The sequence below is a fragment of the Macrotis lagotis genome, chromosome 3, assembly GCF_037893015.1.
Source record: "Macrotis lagotis isolate mMagLag1 chromosome 3, bilby.v1.9.chrom.fasta, whole genome shotgun sequence".
In the NCBI taxonomy this organism is placed as follows: domain Eukaryota; kingdom Metazoa; phylum Chordata; class Mammalia; order Peramelemorphia; family Peramelidae; genus Macrotis; species Macrotis lagotis.
In genome coordinates this window covers 33,462,753-33,485,768 of record NC_133660.1, presented here as the reverse complement: position 1 = coordinate 33,485,768, position 23,016 = coordinate 33,462,753, and the positions used below count along the sequence as shown (strand labels likewise).

Genomic DNA, 23,016 nt, shown 5'->3' with positions numbered 1-23,016 from the left:
GATCCCACTTGAGGTTCTCATGGTAGAGGTGCCAGAGAACTGGTTTACCAGTTCCTTCTCTAGAACAACCAGTGGATGCACTCTGTCAGACAAAAGCTAAGTCCAGGATCTCACAGATAGGAAGTGCCTGAGATTAGATTTGAATCCAGATCTTTGTTACTCCAGGCCCAGCGCTCTATCCACCAAAGCACCAACTACATTAATCCTTAAAGCTTTATATGTTCATAGATACATGCTGTCTCCCCCATAAAAGAACAACTCCCTCAAAGTATAGATCAATTCATTTTGTGTGTGTGTTAATGACCTGTCCCATTTTTTTTTCAGAACCTGTAATGTTATTAGGTTTAGGAAGTCACCTGGCCCATCTCTCAGGAAACTGGCTAGCTGCAACTTGTAGAATGAAAGAGCTACCTGTGGCCCTGGGAGGTGAAGTAAATACCTGGGGAAGGATCTCACACAACCAGAAGGAGAGGGAGGACCTGAAGCAAGCCATATTGCTCTCATTCAGTTGAATTTCAATAATTGCAAGTAGCAGCCTGAAAAGCTTATCAATTTTGTGAGTGGTCAAAGAGCCCCTAAAGAAGACAGTAGCTATCAGTTAATTTAGATTGAGAACTGGATCAACCCAAGCATGCCTCAGTCACCAAAATGGCATGTTTGACCTAGAAAATGTGGACTCCCACATCTTACATTTGGGTAAACTGACTTCCCAGAAGTGGGATGACTTGATCAGAGCTCTGACCAGCTGATTAGGGTGCAAAGCTATGTCTCCAAGCCCATCTCACTCCTCTCATTTCCTGACCCCTAAAGCATGACATTCACTTCAGTTTCATGGCATTCTCCAATCACCACTGCCCCTGGCCAGAAAGGGCCAGGCACAGAGAGTGACATAGCAACATAGATCCATGTGAAGTAATAGCTTGAATTTATAGGGTTCGTGCTGACAAGTTCAAATTACTGCAGTTATATTCGGAGCATCCTTGAGACAGGAGGGGCAAAAGGGATCACTGCTTTTCTTATGGATTGGAATATTGAGGAAAGAACCATTGGCTAAAGGTCACATGGAAAGTTTCAAAGCACTCCAGGAGTTTTATCTCTTGAACCCTTTCACCATCTATATGAGGGAGATGAGAAGATCCATATCATTATCTCCACTTTATGGATAAGGGGTGGGGGGTGTGGTGGGAGGGGAATTGGGAGTAAGTAAAGGTGAAAAGTTAGCAACTAAGCCAGGAATAGAATTCAGGTCCCCAGGCTCCTTGCTGAAGATGATATTCATTAAATATAAACATTCACAGTGCAGAATGGATGAATAGAAGTAGCAGACCAAACAATTTAATATTGATTTAATACACCAAAATGGACATCTATGGGTCTCAAATACATATTTTCCTTTGACAGTTCAGATTTATAGTTGGAAAGGATCTCTAAGGCCTTCTAGCCTCACTTTACAGATAAAGGAGCCATTTTCTTTTAGTAGAAATATAATCACCTATTGAAAATTCTAAATCTATAAATATACAATTTTAACTTTCTAAAATTGATGCTTTAGCCATTGTTCCTCAAATTTAAAAGCTATTCAGCTTCCTAGCATCTGGGGCCTGGAAAATGTTCCCATTTTATTCTACATTGAAAATGCTTGGTAATCACATGATTGGCAAAATGGCAGAGTAGTGATTTCCTGCAAACCCCTTTGACCAAAAACCTCAGGAAAGTAAATTATGTCCCAGATATGGAGTAACTAAAGCTACGTCCACAAGATAATGAGATAGTAACACTGCACAGGGTAAAAGTATAGGGGGGAAACCACTATGAAATAACATCGGAGAACCTAAACACATAGAGCTCTCATTCAGCATAGCCACCCTTCAACTCGTGCCATATGCTGAGCACAACCAGCACCAACTGTCTCATGGTCTTGCCCTTATAACAGTGACTCAGTCTGAACCACCAATACCCACATACCGCAAGGGCCTGATTCTGCCCAAACAAAGGAAAAGGAAGGTAACTTGAAAAAGGAGGGAGTCGGTACATGAAAACTATGGAATATTATTGTTCTATAAGAAACCATAAATGGTCAGACTCTAGAGAAGCATGGAATGACTTACGGTATCTGATTTTGAGTGAAGGGAATAAAGCCAAGAGAACAATGTACACATCAACAACAATGTGAGATGAACAACCTTGATGGAAGCAGCTCCTCTCAACAGTCCAGAGACCTAGGACAACTGTATTTGACTGGTTATAGACTATATTATCCCCAACCAGGGGAAGAAAAACAAAACAAAACACACAGAAAAAATAACCCTTCCAAATCTGATGAACACTATATAAAAACTACCTCTTGTGTATCTCTTTCCCTTAATCCTAATTCCTCATGCCAAAAATATGCATACAAAATGCTAATCTGACTGTTCCCTGCTGAGGGGAGGGGTGTGGGGAGGGAGGGTGGAGGGAAATATTGTAACTTGGAAATATGCATTTACAAATGGATGAAAATAAATAAATATTTTTTTTAAAAAAAGAAAGGGGAGAGCATAGTATAAATGAAGTGGACAACATGGAGCCAGTTATAAGCAGAGGCATTTTGCACCCAAGAAAAAGGGGATTCTGGAAACCCAGCTGTGGTTATCTTCCATCAAACACCTGGCTCTGGATTCTATACCTCAAATTGTGAAAAGGTTGATGACAGATGGCCTACTGGGAATCTGTGCAGTAGTGGAAGGGGAAGAAGCCAAAGAGTGAGAAGAGAAACCAAAAACAAGTGACTAATGCAAGAGAAGGGCCAAAAGACCAAAAGTCCAAGGGAGAAAGCCTGAATATAAATCTAACTTACAGAGAGATAAACCAGTAGAATGAGTCACAAAAATAAAAGAAAAATTGAGTCAAAAACTCAAAGCCAGAACAAAATGAACAGATATTATATCATGAAGGAAAATGAACAACTTCCCTGTTGAACAAGAAAATTCTATGGATTCTCCAGGCATTGTAGAACCATAGCCAAAATCTCCAGGGTGATTGAATAGAGAAGTTAAACTTTTTAAGGAAAAGCTTAAGGAAAAATAGGGTAAGATATAGAAAGAAAAAGAAATTTTAAAATAAGGTAAAATTAAGGTAAGGTCTCAAGGTCAAGCTAAATTACACAAATATGTGAAGTTTAGAAGAGACAATGAATGACAAATCTGAAGAAGACTGAATGAAAACATTGAAGCACAAAAATCAAAAAGAACATAATTTGACAAAAAAAAAAGAAACACAAGGAAATAGCTCTGACGCAACACTTGAACTCTATATAGACCAAAGTAATTGATCTAGAATGCCAAATATGTAGATAATTGAAGGGTCACAAGCTTTCCAGTGACAAATCAAAAATCATGAATACTATGTAGCAAGAAATCATGAGAAAATCTCTCAAAACACTTGAATATAGACAACAAAAAATGGTTTGATCAAGAAGGAAGGCAGAGGAAAAGAGGAAAAGATCCCTCCTCTTAAGTTAGAGGATGTATGTTCAAATCCCACCTCTGAGGATTCTTGCCTCTATGACCTTGGGCCAGTCTTCCTGGACCACTATTTTCTAAACTGGGGTGGGGGGGATGGAGGGAGGTCTCTGGGATCCCTTCTAGCTAGAACTATGATCCTCTGAATCTTTACATTGCCTCCAGAGAAACCTTCAAGACCAGTAATCACTAAATTTTAAAATATCAGTAGCAAACAATAATTTTAACAGCCCAGGGAAGACTTTCAGCCAAGAAAGAAGATCAAATTGAATAAACTAAGATTACTCAGCAATTGCAAGAAACTAATTGGCTATCCACAAGCATTTACTGAGCACCAACCTTATATGTCACAGGAATTGTCCTCTTTCTTGGGAATATAAAAACAAAAAGAAACCTGGTCCTCAAGGAGTTTTCTTTCTAGTATGAGAAATAACTTGGGTGCATATAAATAGATACATATTTTTCTGGATATGGTCTGTGACTTCACTAAAATAAGGAGCAGCAGTTGAAGATATTCCTAAAACAATCCAGATTCATTCCATGATTGATAGTTTTAGAGAGATGCCTTCTATTTATGCTGGGGGGGGTTTTGTATATTATACTACTCTATTAGATGTAAGTGATATAAAAGAGGAGAGATCATTTGGGAAGGGTAGCATGAAGCCACTGGGGATTAAGAAGAACCTCCTCCATGAAGAGAAGCTTCCGGTGAACTTTGAAGGAAGTCAGGGATTCTGAGACGTAGAACTAAGGAAGGAATCCATTCCAGTCATAGCAAAAAGCAAAAAGGTAATTGAGCATTCTATGTGATGGACAGGAAGTAAATGAGTATATCCAGGGGTGTGCTAGAAAGATGATTGTCAAATTCTCAGAGTAAGTGTTCACACCTAAGAAATCAGCAAATGCTACAATAAAATAGGACTTGATTATTTTACTTTGATGATTGTTGAGACTCAAGAAAGTGAGCACAAAGGTGTTGATAATGCAGATGAAACCTAAAAGTATGTCTTGTGAACATGTTTTTAATAATCATTTGCTAAATATTTACCAAAACATGACTACGTATAACTAAATCATGGAGTGTGAGAAAAGGAATAATGATAAATAAGTCTGGAAGGACAGACTATAACCACATTTTGAATGTGAATGGACCATCAGAGGAGTTTACATTTGATCCTAGAGGCAATAGAGAGACCCTTAGACCTTATTGTGATTAGAGTAGCATGGTCAGGTTGGTACTTTAAGAACATTAGTTGTATATCTAAAAAATGGATCAGAAAAGAGAAAGAAACAAAGGAAGGAAGGAAGGAAGAAAAATTAAGGTTTAGACCAAAATCTTATACCACATCCTACCATAAGTTCCAAATATGAACTTAATTTAAATGTAAAAGATCACATCATTTTGAAAAAACTGGAGGAAGATAGATGAAGGTATTTTTTATAACTACTCTTGCTAGAGAAAGAATTCTTAATCAAACAAGAGAAAAAATGAGCACAAAAAAAGATCATTTCTATTACATGAAATCGAAAAGCTTCTACACCAATAAAATCAAATCAGCTAAGACAAGAAAAGAATTATCAAATGGAGATAAAAAATTGCAATATCTCTAATAAAGACCTAATATATAATATATGAAAGCAATTGACATAAATATTTATATATTTGTGATTGTCCTTGACCAATAGATTAGTGATCAAAGAAAATGAACATGGTAAATTATTAACAAGCATATGAGAGTTTGAGCCAGGTCATTAATAATCAGAGGAATGCAAATCAAAACAATTCTGGATTTCATCTCACACCCAATGAATTGGCAAAAATGACAAAAGATTGAGGTAGTCAAGATTGGAGGTAGTTTCAAAAGGTTAAAAAAATAGCACAAATATGCTATTGACAAAGTTATATATATTGGGGAAGGGGTGAGGAGGAGGAAAGAGTTTCAGAAAGCAATTTAGAATAAGGCTTTTTTAAATTTGTAATTGGTAATTCCATTTAGCCAGAGATCTCACATTCCACAAGGAAGTCAAAGACAGAAAAAAATATTCCATGAATACCAAAATATTCATAGCAGCACCTTTTATTGTAGCAAAAAAAATAAAAACAAAATAGATGAACATTGATTGGAATATGACTAAATAAAAGTGACACATGAATGGAAAGGACTGTATTGCTGTTATGAGAAATAATAAATATAAAGGAAAATCTACATGTATTGATGCAGAAAGATATAAGTAAAACCAGGAAAACAATATACAATGAATACAACTTTGTAAATGGAAAGGATAAAAGAAAATTTAATGCTGCAGCACAGTAGATAGAGCACTAACTGGGCTTAAAACCAGGAAGACTTGACTTTCTAAGTTCAAATCCAACCCAGACACTGGGCAAGTCATTTAACCCTATTTGCTTCAGTTTCCTCACCTGCAAATAAATAGGAAAATGACAAACCAATTCAGTATCTCTGCCCCCAGAAAAAAAACCCCAAATGAAGTCATGAAATGTCAGACATAACTGGAAAAACTACTCAACAACAACAATGTTGTGTCATTAAAACTTATTTTCAACCCTAAAAAGAGCAGATAAAAATGCACTTTCCTGTTTTCATTACAAAGGGAGATGACTAAAACTAATGGAATATCATATATTCTATCAGATATGACCTTTAGTGTTAAACTGACTTTATCTTTCTCTTTGAATCTGTCTTACAAAAGAAGACTTGTAAAAATGTATAGAGTTAAAAGCTATGTTCAAAAATGAATTTTCTATAAAAACTTGAGGTGTATATTTTAAAGGAAAAAAGGAAAACCAAAAATGTTTGATAATAAAATTTCCCCAAAGTTCTATATAAGGCCTGTTCTGTTTTACAATCATCACAGTTACTTAAGGATGAGATTATAACCCCTCCCCTCCCAACTTGGAATGGTTTATTTCTAGTTCCCATTCTGTTATAGGAAAATGGTGAGGATTAACTAGATTTAAAAATCATTTTTAACTTCTCAAAAAAAGAACTGAGTCACTCTTCTTGCTTATTTAGGTAATGTCACTCACAGGTTTCCAAACTCTTTTATCTTAGCCCATTAGGGTAATGGGTAAGACCTTTTATGATCTTTCCCTCATGCCGCCTCTCACTCCCCAATTCTGATTCCTTGAATTCAGGCACCTCTCTAACACCCCCATGATGGCAAAAACATGAGCACAGCAATGGAGCTCATCTCTTACACATACAGATTCTCTACTCCCACACCAACTCCAATCTTCAATGTCACCTTATGACCCTGGGAACTTGTACTCAGAGTAAACAATCAGAGAACCTGGGTTTAAATCCCTGGCTCTCCTATTTACTACCTGTGTGACCTTAAGTAGATATCTTGAACTTTTGGGGACATCAGTTTCCTTATCTGTAAATGCAGGAGAAAGAGATCAATTCTGGGATCCTTTCCAGGGCTAGATCTATGATCCCATGGTCCTACCTCACTTGATTGGTTCCTAAAATACATAAGGGCAAGCAGTAGTTTATTCTAAATTCAAAGAACAAAATTATCTGTCATATAGCAGGCTCCCTTCATACTCTGAAGGGAGAGGGGAAAAGTAATAATAATAAATCAATAATATTTTTACAAGAACACCTGATTTCATTAATTATTTTGTATTATGGGTAGAAATTCTGTATTTTATACACTTTTTTTACAATTTTAGCTGATATAGTCCTTTGGAGGACAATTTTTATAATTAGGAATCACAAATAGATGACTGGGCAATGACTAAGATAATCTATCCTAAAAGAAACTAAATTGGGCCAAAAGAAAAATCCAATCCCAAGTCTTATAAGAAATGTAATATATCCAAAAGAACACTGAGTTGAATTCTTATCTCAGCTCCACTTGACCATAGACAAAACACTGAATCTAAGACTCAGTTTTCTCACCTGTAAAATGAGAATTAAAATGTGCCTTCCTCAATCTACCTCACAGGGTTCACATTCTATAAGAACTGGCAAAGATCTGAGATGCTCTCATCTTGTTCAACCTAATCCAAATAGGAATTCCATCAACAACATTGACAAGTAGTCATTACCTAGCATGAACTTGTAGATCTACAGTAATAAAGAAACTTTGCCTTCTGAGGAAGCCCATTACATTTTAGAACAGCTTGGATTATCAGGAAGCCTTTCCCCTCATCAAGTTTAAGTCTATCTCTGCAATTTCCACCCACTGCTTCTCATTCTGCTTAATTTCGACAAAACAAAACCATTCTAATCTTCCATGACAGCCCTCCAAATACTTGAATATAGTCATCAGCTCCCCTCCTGAGATTTTGCTTCTCAACTCTGAGCTTTCCCACTTCCTTGTGTAATATAGTTCCTAACTCTTATCATACAGGTTCCCTCTTTTGTGTTGTGAAGATTAAACGAGAAAGGGGTCTGAAAGTATTTTGAAAGCTTCAAAGTAGCACCAAAGTGGAAACTAGTATCTTTCCTTCCAATTTTCCTTCTGGTTTTCATGAGGAACCATGTTCACAAGGAATACCAAGTGAATTTCCTGCTATAGATAGTTATACCCTGTAAATATACCAGAAAGTAGAGGGGAAAATAAGTAGAATCCACAAGTAGCTATGATTGAAGTAAATATAAAATTGAAGCCAGATATCATTTTGGCAATCTAGTATGATTTGGAAAGTCCCTCTAAAGGTCAAAAAGACCAAATAGAATGGTGGTATTTAAAGAATTTTTACATGCCCTTGATGAATTCAAGTCTCCAGGTCCAAATCAACTACACCCCCATAGGCACTGAAAGAGCTGATAGATGAGAATACTGAGCTACTATTAACTATTTCTCAAAAATTAGGAGAAATGAGAAATGGAGGCACAGGATGATATCCCCATAAAAGTGAAATGGGATGAGGTCAATCTACTTCTACCTTTGGTGGGAGAAGTTTGTAAGAGAGGGAACAGGAAAAGAAAGAAATCATGGAGGAGACTTGGAAGGGTTTAAACAAGTAAAGGATGTGGCCAGAGGTGAAATTTGGGGAAAATAATTTGGCCAAAATTGGGAAAAGTAGAGGAATCATTGAAGAACCATTTACAGGACCAGATCCTGACTTTGTTGAGAAAATAGAGATACGTAGTCTAGAAAATAATACAATTAGACATAACCAAAATTGGTTAGCTAATAGTAGTTACTAATGGACCAATATCAATGAAGCAGGAAATCTCTAGTATGGAACTCGAAGGATCTAGGCATGGACCCAGTCCTTTGCTCTCTAACATTCTCATCAGAGACTTGGATAAAGGCATGGATCACATGCTCAACAAATTACAGATTATACAAAGCTGGGAGGCGTAGTTAATATAATGGACAGTAGAGTCTGGATCCAAAAGATACTAAATGTTAGATTAATGCCCTGGGTTGAATTAAAGAAAATGAAATTCAATAAGGATAAATGGAAAATCATTCACAGTTGAGTATAAAAATCAACCTCGCAAGTACAAGACAGAGGAGATATGGTTAAATAACAATCTTTTTCTGAAACTCTCTGAGGAGTTATAGTGACCTGCAAGTTTATTATGCCTCAGTAATGTAATGTATTAGCCAAAAACATTAATGTGTTCTTGGGTTACATTAAAAGAAATTAGCTTCCAAGAATAACCAAACAATTTTTTTTGCTTTATTTAAATAGTCTAAAATTTAGTATCCAACCATTTCCCAGCTATTTCAATGCCCATGCTGCCTGAATCCTGATCATCATCCCCAACTCTATCACCTCCACCCCCATTAAGAATCTAAGACTTAACCCTTGGGAATGTCAGGCTCTGAAAAAGGAGTTTTTAACCTTTCCTTGTCCAGAACCAGGTTTCCATGACACTTCCCAGAGTCTTCCAACTAGAGTCTGCCTCCACAAACACATACATATTTGCATATTCTGTTTAATTATGGTCTTCCCTCATTAAATTGTAAGCTCACCTAAGATAGAGACTATTTTGCTTACATGTCTTTGTATCACCAGTGTTTAGCACAATGACTGAAATATGGTAAGGGATTTTTTAAAAAATCTATCCATCTGACATTATAGAATATCCTGAGTTTGTCACATCTCATCTGGACAACTGCAACCAGTTCTAGGGCTCGCAATTTTAGAAGTACACCCATTGGGGCAGCTAGGTGGCATAGTGAATAAAGCACTGGCCCTGGAGTCAGGAGTACCTGGGTTCAAATCCAGTCTCAGACACTTAATAATTACCTAGCTATTGGCCTTGGGCAAGCCACTTAACCCCGTTTGCCTTGCAAAAACCTAAAAAAAAAAAAGTACAGCCATTGACTAAATGGAGACTGTCCAGTGAAAGGCGATCAAGAAAGTGAAAGGCCATAGCTCATGTCAAGTCCATGTCTCATGAAGACTGATTGAAAGACCTGGTAATGTTTATCCTAGAGAAGTGAAGATTTAAAGAGTCCATGTATTTGAAGGGCTAGCACATGGAGGAGAAATTAGAATTGCCCGGGTTGGTACCACAGGGAAAACTGAGGAATCCAGAAGATAAATGTCTTCCTTGAACATGTCTAGTTACTCAAGTGGTAATATAGTCACTCCTCCTCAATGATAAATGAAGACAGTAAGTGAAAAAAAGACTTATAAAAACAACAAATTGTCTCACTACTATGACTAACTAGCTAGAACCTTCCATAAAAACTGAGAATTTGTGTGCCAAGAAAACATGCTAAAAATCACATTGGCCTTGCAAAACACTGCCTTGCTATTTTCAGGTCATAGTTACTTAACTGTTTTAGTAATTATGCGCCCACACATATACCTGCAAAATAATGTAGTATCATAGTACTAGAAGACGTACCTACTTCCTGGTTAACTGTACTTAAATCACCAAGGAGAAAATAATTTTGAAAACTCTAGGAAAGGAGATAATGGCATTATTATCCAGTTTCCCCAAAGTTATAGGACTCTATACAAAAAAAAAGAGCTGCCTAAATGTTTGTTGATTCCTGATTGACTTACAGTGTCAGTCATTGCTGGAGTACAGGATTAATAAAGACTTCCTCAAAGCCCTCCAGTCCCACTTTTCAACCTATCAGGGATTATTGAGCTGCCTTGGTAAAGAATGGTTTGGGTCATCATGATCTCATGTCCATGAAATGCTGAGATCCTTCAACCGTTCAACAAAATGCTACCTTCCCTAGAGAAAAAGAAAAGAAAGATAGAAATCTCCAGGGAGGCAGTTAGGATTTTGCTTGTTGCTTTTTAAATGAATATCTAGGTTACTTTTTTAGTCCTATGGACCTAACTTTCTGCTAGCACCATCTCTGCTGGTCAAAGTCCTGCTAAAACCCATTCTAGATTTTTCAAGAAGAGTAAGAAGAAGAAAAAAAAAGGTAAGACTGGGTCTACCAGGGACTCTTTCAACTCTCAGAATGGATGATTCTGATTCTGTGAGATTTTACCAATACTCCATGGATAGTCCCTCTTGTCTAGCAATGCTACACAATTACTTTGTGCAGCTATTTAAAAATGTCTTTTTTAAAAAAGCAACTGGATTTTGTTTGATCAGAGTATTTTAGGTCTTTCAAATTTCCTTTTCTTAAGTCCCCTTCTTGGTTAAGTTGTAAAACATTTTCAGCAATAACCTTTCCTCTTGGTGGAAATGAGAATTTACCATATCACACTCTCTTCAAATTAATGGATGTTGACCTTAGCATGTGCTCATTATCTAATGTGCAAAATGACTAAAATAAAAAAACACCTTTAAAATATCCAATAAGCAATATTAATCAAATCAGATTCTACCAATGAAGGGGACAGCCATTGGACAACACTTTCCAATTGTATTTTCTATTTCCAGAGTCCTTCCAGGTGACTTTGAGCTCAGTTCACTCCCCTTGTGGTGAGAATGGCCAAGGACTGAACGGGGGCACAGCTAACTTTGCCTAGCCAACCCCTTATCTCAGAGGATGAGGTGGAGTTCACTGTTTTCCCTTGTTGCAGAATATGAGCATATTAGTAATATGTTTCTAGCACATATACCTATAATCTTGGCTGGGTTAAAGTTTTGAAAATAAAATTTAAAAATCATTAGGACTTTCCTCTTTTTTTTGGAGAGGGGCCCCCTGGGATTGAATTTCTCCATTCCAAGGCCAATTCACTTAGCCCAGCTTAGTAGTACCCCTCTCTGTTTGTGTATGTGTTGGAAATTCAAACTGAGGCGTTGTTCTGCTAAGCTCTGTTTCTAGGTCAGTCTGAGAAACACTAATCTGACACCCTCAAGCCAATTCAGTGGTAGTACATGGGATGCACCTGGGACTTAGGTTCCAATGGAATGAAAAAGGCAGGTTGAGAAACTGAGTTTATCATCACCCAACTCCATTCAAAAGATATTTAGGTATACAAACTGAAGCAGAAGTAGCTAGGTAGTGGAGTGTGTGTGTGTGTGTGTGTGTGTGTGTGTGTGTGTGTGTGTGTGTGTGTGTCTATATATAGAAAATCATTGAACTTAGAGTTAGGAAGCTTGGGTTCAAATCCTGCCTTAGACAGTTAGCAGCTTTCTAACCCTGGGCAAGTTATCTAACCTTTGTTAGCCTCAGTTTTCCCAAATGTAAAAATAGGATAATAATATATAGCTCCTACTTCCCAGGTTGTGGTTAAGGATCAAATGAGATAATATTTGTAGAGGACTTAGCCCGACATATTGTAGAGGCTTAATAAGTTATATTTGCACAGCTTAAAATGTCAAATAAGTGCTATTTATGATGAAATGTCACTTTATAATCACGAAGCTTTCCACAGTATAGAGAAAGAAGTGCCATTCAATTTAGAAACTGCAATTAGAAAAATCACTTAGAAGAACATTTCCAATCTGATTCCTTTGTAAAGAAATTCCCTTAAACCAATAACCAAAATCTTAAAGAAACCACAATAATTAAATATATTATTGAAGCAGAGAATGACTCCACTTCTGACTCATTCTATTCTTCGTGAACTTCCATGTTAAAATCCCTCACTTGGGTTTTTCAGACTCATGGATAAAGTGTCATGCCACCCACTACGAGGAGATTTGAATGAGGTGAACTGAGGACATGATTTCCAGTCTCAGTTTCTCTCAGTTACAGATGCAGAATTAGAAGAGGTGATGGCCTAATCTCTCTAGTACACATAGCCCCCTGCCCCCCAAGAGAATACAAGAAACTTGTCATGTGAATTCAGGGAATTTTTTAAGCAACCATATTATCCTAAAGAAATATTCCAAGGGGGTGGCTAGGTGGCGCAGTGGATAGAGCACCAGCCCTGGAGTCAGGAGGACCTGAGTTCTAATGCAACCTCAGACACTTAACAATTACCTAGCTGTGTGGCCTTGGGCAAGCCACTTAACCCCATTACCTTACAAAAAAAAACACCTAAAAAAAAAGAAAAAGAAAAGAAATCTTCCAGAAACTGTAAGTGGATTTCCAATCAATAAAGTTACAAAATTTTTGGCGAGAATAAAAATTAACTTGTTTTGCATAGTGAGCTCCAAAATCTATTTTTTTCATACAAAAGAGGGAGTATAGGAGAACAAAAACCTTGTACTAGACCATCTAGTCCATTTCCTTGACTTCTGAGAAGAATACAACTCATCACCCACCAGACTAATCACTGAGCATAGAGGAAGCTAAGAGTCTTCAAGAGAGCTTAAAGGCATAACAACTTTGATCACAACCAATTTAATGCAAATTAAAAGTCCCTAACCACTACTTCCTTTCATATTGCCAACAAATTTGTGTTTCCTCCATACCTAAAAATCCCTAATAAATAATACAACCAGTCATCCACGAGTGGTAACCATAGATTATATACCCAAGAAACTGGAAGAATGATGGTGCCTTCAACAAAAGGGACATTAGGTACAGATGTGTTTTTGAGGGAGAAAAGATAGAAAGCTAGTTTAAGATGAGTTAAGCTTATGATGTCTCAAGGACATCTAGTCTGAAATGTCCAATAGGCAACTGGTGCAAGATTAAAGTTCTGGGGAGGAAACCAGAGGTAGATTTATAGGTATCTGAATTCTAAATACAGTCCTGAGTAAAGAAAATTCATGGGAGCTGAAGGGATCATCAAAAGACAGAGTTTAGAGAAAGAAAACCCAGCAGAAACCTTGGAGAGTACCCATAGTTCTGGGTTAGGATGTGATTGATGAGCCAGATAGAAAGGTCAGATAGAAAGGAAAAACAGCTGAAATAATCAGAAACAGAAAAACAACATACTACATAAAACAGCACACAGCAATTATATAAATATAAAGAATAGTAATAAAACAAATTAAATTGAATTTGTGAAATTACAATAACCAACTTTGACCTAAAACAGGGGTGGGGAACCTTTTTTTTTCCAAGGGTCATTTCAGTATTTATAATATCATGTGTGGGTCGTACAAAATTATCAACTTAAAAATTAGCCTACTATACTTGGTCCAACATTTAATTAATTCACCCCTTAAAAAATCCTAAATTTATTGAATTTTGAATCCCACCTACAGATGCTGTGACAGTGCCAGACCAAATGATTTCAAGGATTGGAGTTCCTCACCCCAGACCTAAAAGGGAGTATATTAGAAGACATCTCCTCTCATATCTGTGCAGAGATTAGGGACCATGGGTGCCAAATACTACACACAAACTTTTTTTTATTAGTTTTTGTACCTGATTTTTTTCCTCCTATTTAAAAAAGTTCTTAATTCTAAGGAATGGTTCTTTAGGAAAAGGTTAGGAAAGGTTTCACTGAGAAGTACAAGTGATGCAAAATAAAAAAAAAATAGAATATTTTTAAGACCACCATAGTCAAAAGCAAAATGACTTCTTATACGTGGCATCAGACATGGTTGCTTTCTCAATCATCTTCACCTAACTGTTTTGATTTGTTACAAGGGACGCTTCATCACTGAGAATAGGGTATAATCAAAAAATGACTGCAGCAGGAAAACAAAAACAAAAGAAATTGAAATGTTTCTAACCATGAAACTATAGTCCTTTATTAAAAGAGTTAGCTCAATAATCACATTTTTAGTTCCTCATCCACAATGGAGATGGAGAATACAGATAAGTTGTCCTTTCCACCAAATGGGGAGTATTGGCAAGAGAACTGGCAAAGAGAGACCTGAGTTCAAATCACAATTCTGGCTCTTGCTCTTGTATGAACATTTCAACAAGTGAAAAAATGGGGATGACAATATCTTTAGAGAATGTCCAATTATGATTTTTAGAAAGTAGCTATTATTCTCAATTCCTTCATACTCACTTCCTGAGCTACTTTTTACCATCTGAGTACCTCTCCCTCCAGAACCATCTCAAGCCAAATGTGACCTCACCCTCAGTTCCAAAAGTTCCCATGGCATCTCAACAACTCAGAAGTCTCCATGTAGTGGATGAATCATAGTCAATGGTATCATATAGCTCTTGCTATGGTGACGTGTCAGGAAATCAATCACATCCTGGAGGCCCCTTCAGTAACTCACCCAAACTCTCCAATCCCATAAGCTCATATAATACATCTTTTTTAGATTTTCACAAGGCAATGGGGTTAAGTGGCTTGCCCACGACCATGCAGCTAGGTAATTATTAAGTGTCTGAGGCCAGATTTGAACTCAGGCACTCCTGACTCCAGAGCCAGTGCTCTATCCACTGCACCACCTAGCCATCCCCTCATATATATATATATATCTATATATATATATATATATATACATATATATATATATATCTTATAACATTAGCCAATGATATGAATACTAATTATAAAAATGTAAAAAAGAAATAGATTTTAAAGGTATAGGGGACTAAGAGTGGGGAGAGAAAGACTAGGACAGATTCATTTCAATAATTTCAATTTCATCAGTATAGGGAATTCCAATAGGTAAATTCCCTCTCCAGAAAGGAAACTCATGTGTAACCTAGGGTTTTCAAGGATGGCTTGTGACACTAAAAGAGATTCAATAATTTGCCCTTGGTCACAGAGTTAAGGTGTCATTATGTGCCAGAGATGGAGCTTAAGCCCATGTTTTCTTGACTCTGGAGCTGCTTCTCTATCTACGCCCACCAGCAAAGCATCATTGTCATCAGAGTAAGCCTTTATACAGAATTTTAGGATTTATAAAATGCCTTACAAAGACCTCACTTTATCTTCACATCCAACATACCATAGATGTATGATATAACATGACATGATATGACACGAAATGATACGGTACAAAATAAGATGACATAACAATCTAAAATGGCATAATATACAATAACAAATGAAGGAGAGATGCATTCATTAATCATCTACCATGAACTAGGTAATGATTTTAAATATTATCTCATTTGATCCCCACTACAATCTGAGAGGTGGGTGCTATTATTCTCTGCTTACAGATGAGGAAACTGAGGCAGACAGCGACTAAGTGACTTGACCAGGATTAAATGGCCAGGAAGTATCTGAGAGAGGATTTGAACTCAGGTCTTTCTGACTGTCCAGTACTCTGTCCAGTAATCCATCTAAAGTTGCTGTCAATACTAATTGTCAAACCTTTTGAATTTACGAACACCCTCATTACTAACTTCATTAACTGCCTTATTTCAGACTTTAAAAATCTAAGTGAATGTTTATGTTCCTTTTATTTATGTTGTTATCTTAATTTCAGGAGAAATTCTCCCTTAAAATCAAAGGAAATGCTTCAGGAAATTCATTTCTCAGTCAAAGCCTGAAGAAATGTTGTGTCCAACATCCTATTACAGGGTACTATCAACCCCAGCAGACCTTATAAAACCAAGCATATGATTTACATCTCCTGTGAACTGAGCCAAAACAGCCTTCTCAAGGAAAAAGAAAAAAAAAACATTACAGCCTATTCTCAGAAGTTTCCCGGCTCATTCCCATCAAGACCTACCTTCATTGTACCAATTTAAAAAGGAAGGTGTTTGGGATGCCCTGATTGGATTTCTTTTTTTTATTTTTTGGATTTCTTATATCTATGTGTTCTACCTGTTAAAATCATTATTCCTTTGACATTTGGACAGCAATACAATCACTGTTATAGAGATTTAATGTGATATGGTTCAAAAATCTAAGGATTTTGCTTTTGCTACTTTAAAAATGTTTCCACAGACATGGATCATATAGGAAAAAACAACATAGAGGAATTCTATTTTTTCTTAAACAGCACACCAGATCAATGTTCATAAATCAGTCTCAGAAACCTAAATGAGGAAGAATGAAGAGATGTAAGGAAATAAAGAGTTCATGGTAGGGTTAAGTGCTCCTTTACCCTGAGATATGTCAAAGAGTAGCTGTATGTTCATATGGAACTTTCCAGGGGGCCATGAAGAATAACATAGACACCAACAACTTAGCACACTTCTGGGCAGTCCTGAACATCTATGAGGACCTCTCTTTCCCAGGACCTATCATTTGGTCTACAACAGGAGTTCTTAACCTAGAGTCCATTCATTATTTTTAAAATATTTTTGATAATTCTATCTGAATGGAATTGGTTTTCTTTGTAATCCTCTGTATTTTTGTTTTACACATTTCAAAACATTCTTCTGAGAAGGAGTCTATAGTTTTACCAGACTACCCAAAAGATCCATGATACACAAGAGGTTAAGAACCTTCGATCTAAAATAAAGCATTGTTCCAAATCATGCTAACCCACCACTCCCCTTTTCAAAGGCACCCCAGAATTCCATTTTTAGGCTCTGTGGGCACTACCCACGATTAGTATAGCAAAAGTCAAGATACAACCTCCAATAAATAAGTAATGGCCTGTCAGGGGATTCCAGTTGCATATGGTTAATTTTCATGTCAGATTTTGTCATTTAGGCTCTTTGCTTCATTTTGTTTTGTTGATCAGAACAGTGACCTCAATGCTAAAGGAGTTGTCAAAGAGGAAATTCTCTCCAATAGAGATCCTTACCTTCTCTACAACTTAAAAAGCAGAAACACTGGGACACTGAGAGGTTAAATAATTTGTGAGGTGTCCTCCAGGCAGTACATGACAGGACAGAGATTTGAACTCAGGTTTTCTTGATTCCAGACCAATTCTTTCTCCAATACCCCATATCACCTCTCATCATCTAATAACTGTACCATTTTAATAGCATTCCATTATATTCTTTCACAATTGAGTCTTGCAGCACCCCTGTCAAGTAAATGCACATCTACTCCTTTTGTTGATGGGTGTACAGACATAGGCAGACAAAAATCACATAGAAAAAAAAGTTATAAAAGAACTCCTAAGTGAAAGCATTATTTGGTCCATTAAGACCAGTATTAGGAATGAAGGCTCCTAGAGAGTCAGAGAAAACTTCTTCCCTTTTTCCTGAGAGATACAAGTCCATCTCTTTCAACCATGAGATTGCCCCACTTCCCATTCGAAAGCCCCCTTGTCGAGAGACCCATTTTGCCAACAATGTAAAGTCCGCTCTCTCTCAGCCTCCCCTTCTAACATCTGCTTGTCTACACTGGAAATACAAGCGGGAATATTTATTAGCGAGTGCTGCCAAGGACATTTATATAAAGCGAGCAGCTTCTCTGAATTAGTCACTTACTGGTGGCTGCTTCAGGGGATCACAGCAGCTACACTTTGTTAAAGGGCCCTGCTATCAAATCAGATGCCTCCATTTAGCATTAGAAGGGGCTGGACAGATCACCTGGGGAAAGGGTGTCCTAGGCTCTGAGCAAGGTGCAAGTTCGAAATCTAATCTCTGTCTCTCTGTCTCTCTCTCTCTCTCTGTCTGTCTCTCCCTCTGTCTCTTCTTTCTCTGTGTCTCTGTCTCTGTCTCTATCTGTCACACACACACACACACACACACACACACACACACACACACACACACACACACAATCACCACCACCACCACCAATGACCGTCTAGGGAAGAGCTTTGGTGCCTCGGTGCCCAGCTCAGAGCCGCCTGGGGTGCGTCGAGGTGCAGCCCCAGGCGGGTGTCCAGCTGTGGGAGCCGGGGGCCGGGGGCTGGGGCTCTCCCTGCTCACTCACCTTCCACTTCTTCTTCATCGCACACATGTTTCAGGAAGGAAGCCCCTCTGTCCAGGACGGCTTCATCCTCCATCCTATAATAATAAAAGAGAAAAAAGGAGTGCTCAGATCTCTCTTGGAGAGAGCCCCCCGAGGCAGCCCAGCTCCTGGGCAGGTGGGGCTGCTGCGCCCCGCCGCCGGCGTTGTTCATGGCCGCGGCCACCCTCGGGCTCGGGCTCGGGCTCGGACTGGGTCTGCTTTCTCGCTGGTCTCACTCGATCTCCGGCCGAGCTTCCTTGGAGGGGAGCTGAGGGTCCCCGCGCTCCCACATAGCTCGAGGGCTAGCAGGAGCAGCCGGCCGAGGAAGGGGGATCGGCGGCCGGCGGCCGAGCGCCCCGCCGAAAGGCGACAGGACCCCAGAGAGCGGAGCAAGTTTGGGGTGTCTGCACAAGCCGGCGGCGAGCCCGTGTGCAAATCCTCATCGGCCACCAGCTCGGAGGATACCTGCCGCAGAAGATGTAGACACTCACACGCCCCCCTATGCACACCCACCCACACGCAGAGAGAGAGAGAGAGAGAGAGAGAGAGAGGGAGAGAGAGAGAGAGACAGAGAGACAGAGAGACAGAGAGACAGAGAGACAGAGAGACAGAGACAGAGAGACAGAGACAGAGAGAGAGAGAGACAGAGACAGAGAGAGACAGAGAGAGACAGAGAGAGAGAGAGAGAGAGAGAGAGAGAGAGAGAGAGGCTAACGCACAGTGGGAGCCTAGCCTTCAGCCAGCCTCTTAATACCAACAAAACCTAAGCTTCTGTCAAGTGGCAAGCCTGGAGTCACATGCTGGCCTTCCAGAGTTCTGCCGTCTGAGGATGAATCGCAGAGCCAGCTCCAACAAGAGTCGAGCCATCCCAGCCATCCCTTAGACATGTCGCCCATTCATTGACTCTCTTCCCTCTCCTCCCTTCAGGGTTTCCCCATGGCAGGCCCTGGCCCTGTCTTCCCACGGGGTGGGGGGGGGGGGGATTCTTGCTTTTCCAACCCTCTTCTGCTGCCCTCCTGTCATGTTACATAATGGGATCTAGCCTGCATTTTCACATGCTAAATAAGACCTCAGGAGCTTTCCAAGTCTTGACAGAATTTTTAGACCACCGTTGCCAAGCACATTTCTAAGTTTACAGTACGAATTAAGGGTTATTTTCATACTCGGAGCCTCCTTTCTTTAATTGTATAAACTTTAGTAGGGAGAATTCCATGAACTCCATTTATAGTGAAGCAAGGAGAAAATCACTCCTTAGTTCTGTGGCAGCCAAGGGGAGGATGTTAGAGTCGACTCCTCAAATCCTACGGATTGTTCACTTTTGGAGATCTATTTTTAGGTTTACTTTAAAAAACTGACTACCGTCATTCAGAAATTTGTTATGACCAATGTTATTGCCAAGCATTGATCAATCCCCTTACTCCAGCCGCAGATAGCGTGCTCGGTTCCACAAAGACAAAGACAGGCCAAATCGTTCTACTCCCTACTTAAAGGAATTTACACGCTAAAAGACGACATGCAAAAAATAAGCACTTACAAGATAATATAGATGGATGGTGATATAGATGGAGAATTCATCCCCTAAAGTCATTGGACCAAATCATCACCCCAGGCTAACTTATTACAGGAAAACCACCAATAAATGACTCAAATTGAACCAAGGACCAGCTAGTAGCATTGAACATTGAAGAAGTTTTGACTCTTTAGTCAGAGTACCTGAGTTCAAATTCTGTTTTGCCACTGTCTGACATGGGCATATCATTTCACCTCAGTTGTCTCAACTGTGAATGGTCTAAAAGTTGGGTCTAAAGGTCTAAAGTCAGGATTCTTTCACACAAGTCAGAGAGTCTGAGTTTAAATCCCATCTCTGACACTAATGTAAACTCCCTGGACCTCAATTTCCTCCTCAAGTCGGTTTCTGAAATGCCATCTAGTCTCAATTCATGTCAACATGACGTACCATCAAAAGCTTCTGTATAGTAGGGCAAGTCTTTTCCCTGCTTGGACTGTAATGCCTCCTTATGTCCACCTTTCAAAATCCTCATCTTCCCAGAAGACCCAGTTTACATGGTACCTTCCCTGATCTCCCACATTGAAAATGTTTCCTTCTTTTATCAAATAGTCCTAAAATATCTTGACTGGATCTCTCCTCTGACCAATCCTCAAGCATTGTATAATACTTGTATAACATTCCTTGTATAATACTTCTGCATGAACATATCATATTCTCCCAGGAAAAAAAAATGAAGGTAAACTCTTTGAGAGGCAGGCTAAGTCATTTCTTATCATTCAGTGACCACCACCCAGCATAGTGCTTCACACATAGAAGGCTTAGAAAAGAAACTTGATGAAGCAAAATATTAAAGGAGATGATGCCAGTCCAATATACAATGTTGGTCTGCCTTACCAAGGACCTCCACCAGCCCAAGAAGCAAAATTCATTGGTATTACATTGTTTGTAATGTAATCACATTGTCTGGGTTTGTAGACCCAAGTAAGGATGATAATTCAAGGATGAATGTCCTAAGCACCCGTCAATTACTCCAGGTCATCCAGCTTCTTTAGATTAAGATTTAACAAGTATTTATCAAACACCTACTCTGAGCTAGGCACTGTGCTCAGGGTTTTACAAACATTATCACATTTGATCTTCAGCATAATTCTGAGGCAGGAGCAAATTATTATCACCATTTTATACTAAAGAAACTAAGGCAACCAGAAGTTAAATATCTTGCCTGGGGTCACACAGTTACTAAGTAGCTCAATCCAGATTTGAACTCAGGTCTTCTTCCAAGCCCAGGACTGTCAACTAAACCATCTGGCTATTTGTTCTCCTCACATCAATATTAAACAACAAAAGCCAATATTCCACCTTGGGACAATCCCAGGGCCTCTATAATTTTCCTTCACAAAATTTCAATTTGTTAAACACTGAGTATATCATTCCCTAGAACAGAAGTTAATTTATTGTGTCTCAGTTTTCTCCAGTTTTCCATGCTACAGGAGGAAGGTGGAGAAAAGATGAGCTATCAGTTACGGTGAACTGTATGGGAAGGAGAAATGCAGGGAATAAGACAAGGGTTGATTCACAGACTGAGGCTGAAATCCAGTGTAGAGAACCCATCATGTCTGGATTCCTTCTGAACTATAACTGACAAAAATTCCTAGAGCATTCTTTAGCTATTTGATAAATGGTTTAGATTTCCTCCAAGACCATATGTTGCAACGAGTCAGAAATTCACTCTGGGGAAATCAATTCCTTGTGACTGCTGCAGACGTGGACCCACCATCATATTCTGAGAGCTGCCCCTTCTCCACAGGAAGAGATAAGATGCCACATTCTGCAACTGTGAGTATTATAGACTAAAAATACAAAACCTGGACATACACACACACACCACATGCGTGCTCTCCGTCCACTCCACCATTCATTTTGGACAAATACGCATGGACTTTTACACCAAGGGAACTGATGGAATCCTCAGCTTCCTTCACCACTGTGCCATGAATGTCAACTGTTTAGATCCAGGTTTTGTCCTCCTTTGGTTCTAAAATTCTGCTGGATGTTGCTTTTGGAACAGCTGGAAACATCTCTTGAGATGGCGCATATTTTCAAACCTAACCCAATGTCTCATGTAACTTTACCCATATAGTCCAACAAACATTCCAGAATATGCCTTCCAAAATGCTGGTGCATTTTGCTGGAAAAAAGGAAGGGAGGGAGAACTCCCTCACTGAAGGGTGTTCATATCACAAGCAGGAGTAAGTTCAGAATAGATTTGGAAGCCTCTCACTGGCATCACGGGGATAAGGGTCATGTTAGTCTATGTTATAAAATGGACGCTGAGCCAATATCGGCTTCTCGCGGCATGCACTGTGACAGCAAAAGTTATAGCCCTGCTATATAAATCCACACCCAAAATGGAATTTTTCTTATTCTCTTTTATTCCAGGAGAGAAAAGCCATTAGAGTGGAGCACATGTCTAAATGGGCTGCCAAAGCCATTGGCTTGTCCCCGGGGCCAGCTTAACACGGAACAGGATCATCAAGGGGACTCAAGCCCATCACAAGAAAGATTTAGGGAAAGCATCAACCATTGGCCATAGGACCTCTGCTGTATTCTGTCCTCCTGAGAAAGCCTGCCCCTAAATGTCCTTGCTGACTGCCAACCTGCTCCCCAGCTGGTCCACCCCGAGTAAGTAACTGCCAGGCAGCCAGTCAGCACGTGGCAGGCTGCCAGCACCCAAGCTTCAGAACGTAAGCCTGCCCAGCACATTACTGCTAAAGGTTGAAGGTCTTTGGGCTCACTAGTCTTTAGATTCTCCTCAGTTACCCTCTCCATCCACCCCTCCCTTCCTGTGGCCCACTTTGAACATTTCCTTTACCTTTATTGTAATAGGACTTGGTTGTAATTTTACATGGTCAATCTTTCCTTCCTTGGCCAGGCATTTAAGGAGAGAATGAACAAGGAAATAGAGGCTTTCACCC

The 23,016-nt window shown here is 39.0% G+C and overlaps 1 protein-coding gene across 4 annotated transcripts in view; it reads right to left on the bottom strand.

The window, feature by feature from the left end:
• Positions 1 to 23,016, bottom strand: part of SLC4A4 (solute carrier family 4 member 4) — a 401,810-nt gene that overhangs the window by 342,589 nt on the left and 36,205 nt on the right. For 3 of the 4 annotated variants that reach the window (XM_074228425.1, XM_074228430.1, XM_074228423.1), the window contains one exon: positions 18,514 to 18,587. In XM_074228425.1, coding sequence (XP_074084526.1) covers positions 18,514 to 18,586 — 73 coding nt within the window. In that variant the 5' untranslated portion in view covers position 18,587. Of the gene's footprint in view, positions 1 to 18,513; positions 18,588 to 19,250; positions 19,410 to 23,016 lie in introns of those variants that run through there. The other variant, XM_074228424.1, reaches the window with a different exon arrangement.